The 11,559-nt window shown below is 38.2% G+C and overlaps 1 protein-coding gene across 4 annotated transcripts; it reads right to left on the bottom strand.

Moving 5' to 3' along the window:
- Positions 1 to 1,015: 1,015 nt before the first annotated feature.
- Positions 1,016 to 11,438, bottom strand: LOC110832139 (vesicle-associated membrane protein 3). 4 transcript variants are annotated; one of them, XM_087356694.1, is made up of 6 exons: positions 11,269 to 11,438; positions 7,882 to 8,011; positions 5,299 to 5,377; positions 3,286 to 3,365; positions 2,859 to 2,910; positions 1,016 to 2,445 (listed from the first exon to the last, which is right to left on the bottom strand). In XM_087356694.1, the coding sequence occupies exons 1-6, from the start codon at positions 11,421 to 11,423 to the stop codon at positions 2,360 to 2,362; spliced, it is 582 nt and encodes a 193-aa protein (XP_087212820.1). In that variant the 5' UTR covers positions 11,424 to 11,438; the 3' UTR covers positions 1,016 to 2,359. The 4 variants fall into 4 exon arrangements, with proteins under 4 accessions (XP_087212820.1, XP_021924560.2, XP_087212821.1 ...); XM_022068868.2 differs by lacking the exon at positions 5,299 to 5,377 and adding an exon at positions 6,039 to 6,117 and having other exon boundaries at positions 11,269 to 11,404; XM_087356695.1 differs by lacking the exons at positions 5,299 to 5,377; positions 11,269 to 11,438 and adding exons at positions 6,039 to 6,117; positions 9,724 to 9,834.
- Positions 11,439 to 11,559: the final 121 nt, after the last annotated feature.

Raw genomic sequence — 11,559 nt, 5'->3', positions numbered from 1 at the left:
GTTTTCTTTCCAGTTTCTTACTGCCTTATCATCGTGCTGTTTCTTATTGGAAATAACTGAAGAGCAGTGTACCATCTTGTATGGACTGAAGGAAACTGCAGAGTAACTAAAGAATCTTGACTGGTTTACGGTTATGACTTATAATACCTCTCAAAGTTTGAATGTCACGACCACCCACTTTGATGTTCCCGTATATAATTCACTTCATGTTGTGTAACATTTATAGGACTCAGCTAAGACACTGGATTTAGGATCTGTGGTTCAAGAGTAAGAGTATCCTGTGCAAATTTGTCTTGACATCCTGCCTTATCCTTACCATCCTTAACTTGTGGGAAAGTGGAAACTTCTGCAGATGTGGAGAATGCCAGGGCCCGTGGGTGCCTCCACCAATGCCGAAACGAGCATAGGCTAGGAATTAATGACGACAGTACGTCTGAGAATCTGATGTGTGTCGAGGTGCACCTGATTGTCTGGTTGAGTAGTTATCTGCTAAGGTTCATAATTACAGCAGTAGATTTCAACATTTTTTAAAATATATTATCAGTTATTAGTTTGAAGGCTGCATCAACAAATAGCCCTAATTTTGCCTAAAACATCGCAAAATGCGACTGGAATTTTGTCTAATAGTAATATGTAGTGTGTAGAAGAGTAGTGTAATTGTGGATGTCTTGTGAACATGGAAATTTGCAGACGGTTACGTGAACATGGAAATATGAACTATAACTGATCTTGTTTCAGTTTGCTGCAAAAACCTGACAAGGGGGTGAACTGTTTAGTTAGAAAGCTAACAATGAGAGGATTAAATGTGATTGTTTATAGTGTGTATTGCAGATAATACAATGTAAGTCACAAGAAATAATCTTATAGCTTTTAGGGATAAACAAGTCAGTCTGTTCAGCCCTTCTTGCTATTGAAGTTCACACCTTGAAAGAAAATTGTTATAGCATCAGTATCATAAACATGTATTTTGGGTAAGTTCTGTTGTCATGTGTGATTAATATTAAAAGAAGCAAAGTAATATATCAAGATTTACTTTAATTATTTGTACATTACAGATATTGGAGACTTGAATATAAAAGACTCTGAAAATACATTTAGCTAGTGCCGGACAAAACTCAGGATCTCGGCAAGTAGGCTATCTTCATGCATTATATTGCTGCATCCAGGGCCAGACTTTGACCATCCAAGGCCCTAAGTTATGTCAAGTTTATGAGGCCCCTAAAATTCAAAAAAGGTTATTCTTACCAAGTGGATGATCATTAAGACACCTGAAAGTGTTATTTCTTAATGATATTTGGTTAGGAAAGTTATTGTTACGTTCAAAAGATAAGCTGGGACATCTGTCACTTTCAGTGCACGTGGTACTTAAGAGCAGAGCTTTTTCTTGCAACATGGTTGTCCACTGTTCATTATATGTTTTAAACACAAAAACTCTTTCTCCTGGGCAGTTTATAACCATAAGACATAAAAATAATCTCAACATTGTTTCTACAGTAGGAATACCAACTGAATTTTATCTTTGATATAAAGTGATAGAGGTCCTGACAGTTCATTGGTACTTTGGCTACATCTCTGTAATTGTCCTTAATATAAGCAATCAAGAGCTTCGTCTACCCAACAAGGGGGAGACTAAGCACAAATTTCATTAGCAAGATTCTCTTTTTGTGCATCAATAATAGGGAGGAACTTTCATAAATGTTGGGTGCTTCACCATCAACATTTTCTTTTCTTGTTATTTTCTGTGTACAGGTAACCCTTGATTTGCGCCGCTTTTGAAACCAGCAAGTCAAAAAGTGAATTTTTTTTTTTTACTATTATAACATTTTACGTTTCTCATACTAAATCGTAATTCTTACATCGCTGATTTTTAATAAAAATTATAAATACAGTCATCTCTGCAATTATGTGTTTCATTAACGCGAATTTGCTCCAATGAGACCGATGAATCGGCATATGCAAGTTTACTCTTATGCAATTTCATTCCTGGCGCTTTAAACTTTCAAAGGACTAATTTAATCTTGAGTGAGTAAGGCATACTGTCGCATTAACAACATAAACAATCTTCTTAGCAGTAACGTCATTAAATTATACAAATATATTTATATATTATGCAAGCCTACAAAGTGTGGTGGCACATTCGTTTTCCAGGAACCAATAAGCAAATTAATAAACAGAATCATGTCTTTCCTTTATGCTAAAGGATTATTTTCAACCCAACCCCCCCTCCGGGGGGGAGGGGGAACTGTGCCAAATCTTCACAATGTTCCTAGCTGATGTACATGGTCTCAAAAAATATTATTCACATCTTCGTCTAGATTGTAAATTAAGGCTGCTGTGATATATGTGTGTTTCTTGTAGGCTACTTGTGGCCTGATGGTGTTACAGTAGCTGGTGTCACTGGTGGTGCAGCAGGCTCATCACTGGATGAACCTGATGTTGCCCACACTGAAACACACAGTACACGGTTTGATCAGACTGAAGACTGTATGACTTGTGGTCCTGTGCTTCTTCAGAATAGCCATTTGTGATCCTATTAACGGTACTGCATACACACTTCATGGCACTTCTTTCACAGGCATTTTAATGTTATCCTCCCACCATGTGTAAAAGTTGGGAACAGAATGGGATAAGATATGACATATTAATGCTTCTTATGGTGCACATACACAGGTTTCTCCTTGAGGGGCAGTGCTGTCTGTCTGTTCAACAGTACCCTTAATGGAAAAAATGTTGGTCATTTCGTTGTCAAGAACTTGCATGAAAACAATCACTTCAGGGAGCCCAAATACTCATCACAGCATAAAATTAATGCATAATGGGAAGATGTGGATGCAGTGACCATCAGAAACATTACTTACCAATTAAGACTGTAATTAACAACAGCGCAATTACCCCCATGATGATCATCATCTGCAAGAAATAAACGGGAACATCTCAGGTGGCATAACACACAATGCAAACCCTAAAATATATACGTTACTAATGTCAATGGTCGTGTCCAGTACATTGTCATCGCACTCAAGATATTGTTGCTGATGTGCATATAATCTTATAAATCATGTCCCTTCTTCAATACATTGATTATACCACTAATTTCTAACATGGCAAATGCGAAGAACAATTTTCAGCACTGCAGCCTGTTGCATACAGATTAACAAATAATCAATAGTCAATAATAATTCAAAGCATGTTCAAGCTGTGCCGACAAACTATTACTTTTGAATCGAGAATGAAGCAAGCGGTGTAGTAAACCTCAGTCCTCCTACTGAGGTACAAGTTACACACCTTGAGGTTCTTCCACCAGTATTTTCTCTTCAGTTTGCCAGCCTGCTGCTCAAACTGTGATGCTCCCTGCTGCAGTGCATCTGAAACACGCAGCGCTCGTGTTAGGTGCCTTCTGAAACTGTCGCACTCTAACATTATAATGTTATTAACAGAATAAACTCTGCCCTTGCAAAAGTCAGGCTCCACATATTTTTAAATGAATACTGAATAAATATTCCTAGAATCAGATGGTACATGGACTGGAATATTCAAAGATTTTGCAGGCTTGCCTGTTTCAGCGGAACAACGGGAGGAAGGGGAAGAACAGAATAAAGGTGGAGCAGAAGTATGAGGAAGAGAAAAGGAAGGTGAAGTACTTAAATGAAGAAGGCATACAGATAAATGAGAGGTGAAGGACAAAGAAGAAGCAGAAAAATAATTTTTTCCTGATTTTCAACCCAACAGTTGACCCACTGTGACATGGAATCCATTTAGCTCGGGTAGCATCTGTGTGATAGGTAGAATGATAAAATCTTCAACAGCACTCATACAGTGGGACATGACACATGGCCTGAAGCTGATAAGACTCCCGTTATCTTGTAGATTTATCAGGTATGCTGTATATGGCATCAGATAACTGAACAACTGGATGTTGCAACAGACTGCAAAGATTTCAATGCAGATCCCTCTACCTTCAGCAGATCTATCTGTCCACTCATACATGTTGTGACTAACCATTAAAAACAAACTTAAAATGAAAGTCAGATACTTTGTGCTGCTCACATTCACTCAGTAATACTCAGCTTCAAGCTGCTATGACTGCTACACCTGCATAAAGGGCAGACAGTCGAGTGTTTGGCTTGCAACAGCATAGCGTGAAATGACTGAAAAGGATTCAGATTCAATGTGCCATTTTAGTACACATTCCTGCATTAGCCTGCAGGGACTGAAGAAAACTCTGAAAAGCCATGGTCAAGATAATGAACCTCCAGGCTGAGGCTTGGAATTGGGACCTCCCAAATATGAAGGAGTGGTGCTCAGTTCAGTTCATACTCTCACTTCCTGCTGACTAGACTGAAACATGTCATGAGGAAAGGTTGAAGTCTTGAAAAACACAAAAGCTCTGGGTGAGAATCAGACCAAATGACAGAGTACTTTGTGTGATCCTGAAAGACTGAGTAGTCTGTTTCACAGAACTGCCTCTTAAGGGCAATTGCAAAACCTGAGCCAGGACAACTGGCATCCTTACCAGTACCTTCCAGATGCATTACTCCTTGAGGCTGCCTGCCTTTAAAAGATGTATCCTCTGCTGTCATGTCCTTATTTTATTAAGTGATTACTTTATCATAATAAATAGGAGGATAATATTAAATAAGTCTTAAGAACACAAGGTATAGACTGGATTCATGTGGTTCAGGATAGGACCCAGGGGAAGGCTTTTGTTAACATAGTAATGAACATTAGTTTCTGTAAAATGTGGGAATTTACTGACTGGCTGCGAGACTGCAGGCTTCTTGAGAAGGCCTCTGCCCATGGAGTCACTTTGCACTTAATGAGATAGGAAGGCAAGGAAAGTAATGTTTGTAAGTTTACAATGCTGGGACCATACCTTTTCCATTATGTAAATTACAATATGGAATATGTATCAAACAATGTATTATGCTATGAAATCATCAGTGAAATATTAAGAATTATGTCCACTTACAGGTACATATTCATTTGTTCACTGTCTCAACACAACAATGGATTAATCCCTGATACATCAAAAGCCACTCAACTCGTGACAAGATCCAACCCTGAATGGTGCCAGTGTTGTTCCAAACTCGGAAGTCTGCAAGGCAGCCATGCTGTTATTGCAGACATTAAAAAAAGAAGCAATGACATGGAGTTCATATACAGTTAAAAAAAAAAAGAGCAGCTAGTTCCTATGATATTGATATCTGAATTTTAAACAGGGGCAGACAGACGGACAGAGAACCAGACACATTTGGCGTACCAGCGGGAACAAGTGTCAACAAACCGCTGTTGTGTTACCTGATCGGTTATCCAGATCTGCCAAATTCTGTTCCCGTTCCATCAGGGATCTTACATTTATTTGCATTATTTCCACAACCTGATCGTTGTTCAAGATGTTGACCATGTACATAAAAATAATAACAACTCCAGATTAGTGTCTTAACCTACATACCACTGTGTTCAGACTGGCAGGCACTCCCCACTTGAGTACTCGGGACAACAGCCCTAAAAAATTACTACTCTGTGTTGAAGTAATTCACTCTGGCACTTAAATCTTCAGCTCACCTAATTTTAATATAAAAGCTCAGTTTGTCAGTTGTGTGTCAGAAACTACAACATGCCTGCCAGTCTCAACAAGAACATTGGCAGCGCATGTAGACTTACAATGCAGTTAGCAGGGGCTCAAGTGTGTTCTATTTTCATCATTCCAAAGAAACCAGCACATCTCAATCTACATTTTGTTCATGGGTTTCAAGGAGTTCTACACGCAAAACATTAACATGTTCTGGTATGAGGCACAAAGCCCATACAAATACTGATTATCCATGGTCTGAGCAACTAGCAGTTTAAGTATTTTCTGACATGCACAGAAACAACTGATGCCAACTCCAATAGCAGTTTCAACAAACTGCTGTTGACATAGGAATCAGTAACAAACGTGAAACGCAGGGAAGCTGATGCCATTGTAAGTCCACAGACTGCAGCACACAGTAGCCAACTCGCCATGCAATACAGCTAACATTATCAGGTTGGCTCACCTGCACGGTTATCTAATTCTGATAACTTTTGATCACGTTCGAGTACTTTCTCGACATTGACGCGCATGATGCCCACTACCTGAATGAGGGCGAAAACAAATAAACATCAAACACATGCCACATGAAAACATAGTGAAGTGAACCATTCCATATTAAGAAAATGACAACTCTGTATAATACTTTTCATACACACTAGTTTTATAATGAGGATATCTATTATATTATATTCTTTTACAGTGAAAGATGTAACACATCCAACATTTCAATGGAAGATTTAGTGCTTGCTACAACTGTTTATATGCAGTGCTGTAAACAGCACCCTGGAACTTCATGTTTTGTATTTTATGTCCACATTCACAACAAAATACTCAGTAATTTATCTCTAAATGTTATTAACAAAGGTTCTGAATTACCAATTTCCATTATGCATCCTAAAAAACCACTAAGTTTTGGGAGATGGCTCCTCCCCCACTCTCAAGCAAACCTATACAGCTGGCCCCATTAGAAGGGGCTGATCTCGATTGTTGGATCACAGATAATGATTATCTCAGGCTCAAGATGTTTACTAAAGTTTTCCTAAGATAAATGCTGATCTTGGGATATACACGTCTGTCACTGTTGCCAAAACACAAAGTCAAAATAATGTTGTGACTAACTGGCTTGTTTTAGAATAGAGATCTATATGACTTCCTGTAAAGTGAGATATCAAATCTGCAATCAGACAACCATTACAATCCTATGGAATGGTACACATGAGCAGACAACACAAGTGCATTAGTTCATTTTAGTCCTTCCATCACCAGGCCTCTGCTCAAGCTACAGGAAGAGACTGAAGTAATGTGCTGTAAACAAGTTAACCAACAAAGTAAGTGTTCTCTGTGCACGTCGCCATACTCCCTCATGTCAATCTTCCTGTAACATTTCTGTGAGTCTTGAGTCTGACCTCCATTTACACCACTTTACATGCAGCCAGCCTTACAATTGAAGTACGCTTCTACCTAGCAAAAGTATTATGGAATCCCTACCTAAGCGTTTGCCACAGCAATTAGACAAAACTCAAGATAAGTCTTTGCAGACAGAGACACACCCAGAATTACCACTTACAAGTGAATGAAAGAAACTGTACTGCATGTGATTTGAGGTTTCAAAGGCACAGAAAATATTGATGTTGGTCTCTTAGTTATAACACCATTTTGATTTGTAGGTAGGCACCACAGCTAAAGATGGAGGCAGTACATTCCAATGGAATGTTGGTATTGACCTACAAGATCACACAGTGTTTGACCCAGAAGGCCACAAATGAAAGAGTGTATTGTAGTTACATCTGGATGTCCACTGATAACTTCTTCAAGCAATGACACACATGGAAGATGACTGAATCTGCATGATAATGTTACACAACACAAAGGCTGCACTTACAGGACAACAACACAGTGATGCACTACAAGGAAGCATTAGAGTTTCCTGCTAATGCAATTCATCAATCAAAATCACATACCAACCTCAGCCACTAACAGAATATAATATGTTCAAGTCTATGATCAAATATTTTCTTAGCCACACTTCATAATTAACCTAACAGAAGGCAGAAGACTTCCTCATAGTGCTATGCATCACAATAGGCCTACATGTAGCTCATTATATTACAATATTATGTTCTGAGTCAGACCAAATATCAAACTTACAAAATATAGATAAGCTGTGTATGGCTTTTGGACACTAAAGTGTAATGTTTGAAATGCTGACAGTTTTCTCCAGGACACTTAGCAGAAACCATACATCAAACTACTGCAAGCTTGTAAACCACTAAAATTTAGATCCAAATTCATGGTTTCAAATGTACCTCTTCAACTTTTGCCTGTGTCTGCTGAAGGCGTTTCTGGGCAGCATGGTTTTGTGGATTGCTCTGAGCACCGGCCACCCCATCATCCCCATTCCCTGAGTATCTTCCTGCGCTGTCCATTCTGGTGAACCTGTGAAAAAAAATTGGGCCTTGTCCACAGAAATATACTCTGACACAACTGAAAAACCCAAATGCTACACCATTAATAAATTGCACTCAATGACATTTTTTCGCAAAGAGCATATTTCTTAACTAAATTGACTAGACAATCTTCATGAAGATGACTACATCTTGTCAATGACCAAAACTGATAAGCTCATCGTACAAAAGCAGATAGTGAACCAACGTTTTAATTATTTACGATCCTGTAATTGTACAACAAAAATTCAGACAGAACGGTTATTGTTAGAATCTAATTACCGAGGTATGATATTATAAATACGTCTGCAATATTTGTGGGTGACGTTTGTCAGGCACAAGGGAGAAAGATCAAAAGGGTGTGAAACTTACCTTTCAGAGCGAAAACTTTTTGATTGGTTCAACTATAAATTTTACAGCTGCACTTGAAATACACTGCCACACCCTTATTTACACAACTGATCTATTTTCTGTGACCTATGATGCTCTCCGACCTTATACAATAATACTGTCTATTCGTGTTCCCTTCGGACGTTCATGAATTACGGCTGACCGATAAAGTTCCGGGTGACGTCATAGAGCGACGACAACTGTTTAGGCAAGAAGTGGGAGTAAACTTGATTGAATTCATCATGTACTTTCAAAGGCGTAACCAAACAAAAGAACAATGCATATTTTGATTTTCATATCGCAATGTGATATGATTATTTAATGTAAAACAGTTGGCGTTTACTGATATTACAAACTGAAGTAGAAGGGCGGATAATACTTCATTAAGATTGCACAAGCTCTCAAATAATTTTCATGCAACCATTATAACAAATATAATAATATATGAATTTAAAATAAACATAAAATGTAAACGATTTTTTAAATACACATACAGCTTCAACAAGGTATACCACATGAAAGTACACGCGCATTGTTTCACGTAGTAATTAGTTCTTTGTCTTCTCACCATGGTTGGAAACTCATGCGGCCAGTTCTATCAAAAGGTTAGTTGAGATTCCATGATACCATGGATCAACTTCATACTCTAATACACCATGCTCATAGATAAAGATATTGTAGACACTATTAAGTATACATAAGAACAATTTCTGAATGTTAAAATTTGTGGTGTCGTTCTTGTTGAGAAATTGAGTTTGTAAATTGGAAGAAAAACACATTATAAAAAGAAAGAATAAAATGTTATAATGTCGTGACTGTGAAGTTTGTCAGCTCACCTATGACACTAAACATCGATAACTGATCAATGAGTAATTTATTTAAAGGGAACAAAATTAAGAAGTTATATACCAACTTGAATAAACATGAAGAATGAGTTGCACAAATACATTTTATCTAACTTTTACAGACATTCACCACAGTTTTAATTTTAATTTTATCAAGTGAGATGACGTCATGCTCGGGTTGTTAGTCGTCTACGATCATATGCCTACATCTTACTTATCTCCACCATGGGAGAGGGACCATTGGCGGGCTCTTTTGAATACGGTGAACAGAAAATACAAGCTTAATTATTCTATTAATTACATGTGATTCGCAAACTAGGCGCCAGCCTAATGAGGCAAAATTGAGAGGGGGGAACGGAGCAGCAAAAAATGAATTAATAAAAATTGACAGTGGAACCACGGTTCCGGAGAATCGGACGTAAATACGTCTCTGTAATGTAATGTAATAATTCTTATATAAGATAAGTACCTGTGATATTCTAAAACGTTTTTACCAGTACAAAAATTATCTACTCTACGACGCACTTCTTCTACAAGCGATTCACAGCTGAGCTCTTTCCGCAATAACGAAAGCGGATTGTTGACGGCAGTAATTTAATACAACAGTGCCGAGTAAACAGATGACGTTTCTTAGGTAACATAACAATTCACGCAGGAGTTCATATAAAAGCTGACCATTGTTGTCGGTCCATATTCACACATTGTTGATATTGATCTTACACATCTTCATTACGCTTTTTGCCGAATGACCCGTTTAGACGTATTTACGTCAAAAAAGAAAGACAAATATAATAAAACAAAATCTAATGGAAGTCTAGCTGCATAAGATATTCCACTTTCTAACAACGAATGATATCTTATTTGATAGCATTTTTTATTACAACGGACAGCACAAAATAATTAATAATGCATTTACGATTAATTTTATGAAAATTTGATACATCTTACAACAGTATTTTCAATTGTATTGTTGATTTTCATATGGTTTGAACATCGCAACAATGTAATTATGCGAAGCAACGCGACTCTAACTTTACAGATCTAAATCCAAAAGATTCTTGTTTGTTTGATTAATTTTGTTTTGTTATTGTTTCGCTATTTCGTTTAGGTATATTTATGCCGGCGTTCCTCAGAAGTGGAAATTGTTTGTCCTTCTCGCATACCCAAATCATGTGACGGGTCGCAGGTTGTCGACCCCTGTATCCAACAGAAACAAACATTAAATGTGCTGAAATGCATAATTACACACTTGGACGAACTGAGTGCAGGCAAGTTGGAAGCTGGCGTTAATTTCAGTTCAGCCAGGGTCCTTTGCGAGTTCGTTTGGTTGCGTAGCAACGAATGCGGATAGCAGCACAGCGATGGGTTCAATGGCTGGACGACCGGGGTTTGATTCCAGACACCTTTTTCTCGTCTTTTAGCCAACTAGAGCAAAGGAGATGATGTAGCCGGAGCCTGATAAATGGAGGCACTAATAACCTCTGAAACGTCGGTCAATATCTACCAGATTACATGGCGTATCATCCCAGAAGACAGTCTTCACCTTGCTAGTATGACGAATCCGAAGGGTGAATTGGGTTTTGGGGTGAGATTTTAACGTTCAGATATTTTATAAAAAATTCAACTTGGGAAGGCCAAGTTAAGACGTGGAAAGGCGTGGAGGGGGCGAGAAATGCAGTAATTGGCAATTAGAGATATGCAAGTGTGGAGCTACATGAAGAAGGGGACAAAATTTATAATTACCAGGCGAATTCATTGTAGATTTCAAATACCAAGTCTCGTGAAAATCCGTCGAGTCATTTCAGACGGACTGACAGGCAAACAAGTAGATTCTAGCTACAGCCTTTTTTTTAACAAGCCTTTCTATTAGAACATTTAATACAGAATTGGTGCATAACAACAATGGGTGATTCCGGCAAGTTGTATCTAATTGGAAATGCAGACTGCTTTAATATTTAGCGTCTTTGTTATTAATTTGTGTCTATGTAGACATAAACAATGCAATTGTACTAACCTGGATAATATCCGGTTCTGGATCCATTTATTGGCAGATCTTATGTGGATTACACCGTTCCGTTTTATCCTGGCCGGACTTCGTTGCCATGCACCAGACCTGCTTGTGGTATTGACCAAAATTAAGCGGCGGGGTAAAGAATCATATGACGTCATGTGATGACGTCACACCCAAATGTCCGCAGCGCAATTGTCGACACAGGAATGCAGTCGATTGTCTTATCGAGATGGTACATCACGCATTCTTCTTATTTGACATATCGCTCATTGTTGGCATTCACCGCGGATATCT

The sequence above is a fragment of the Zootermopsis nevadensis genome, unplaced genomic scaffold, assembly GCF_977971745.1.
Source record: "Zootermopsis nevadensis isolate Lab colony 2312 unplaced genomic scaffold, Znev_1.0 Znev_ptg000027l, whole genome shotgun sequence".
Classification (NCBI taxonomy): domain Eukaryota; kingdom Metazoa; phylum Arthropoda; class Insecta; order Blattodea; family Termopsidae; genus Zootermopsis; species Zootermopsis nevadensis.
This window is presented reverse-complemented; position numbering and strand designations above follow the sequence as displayed.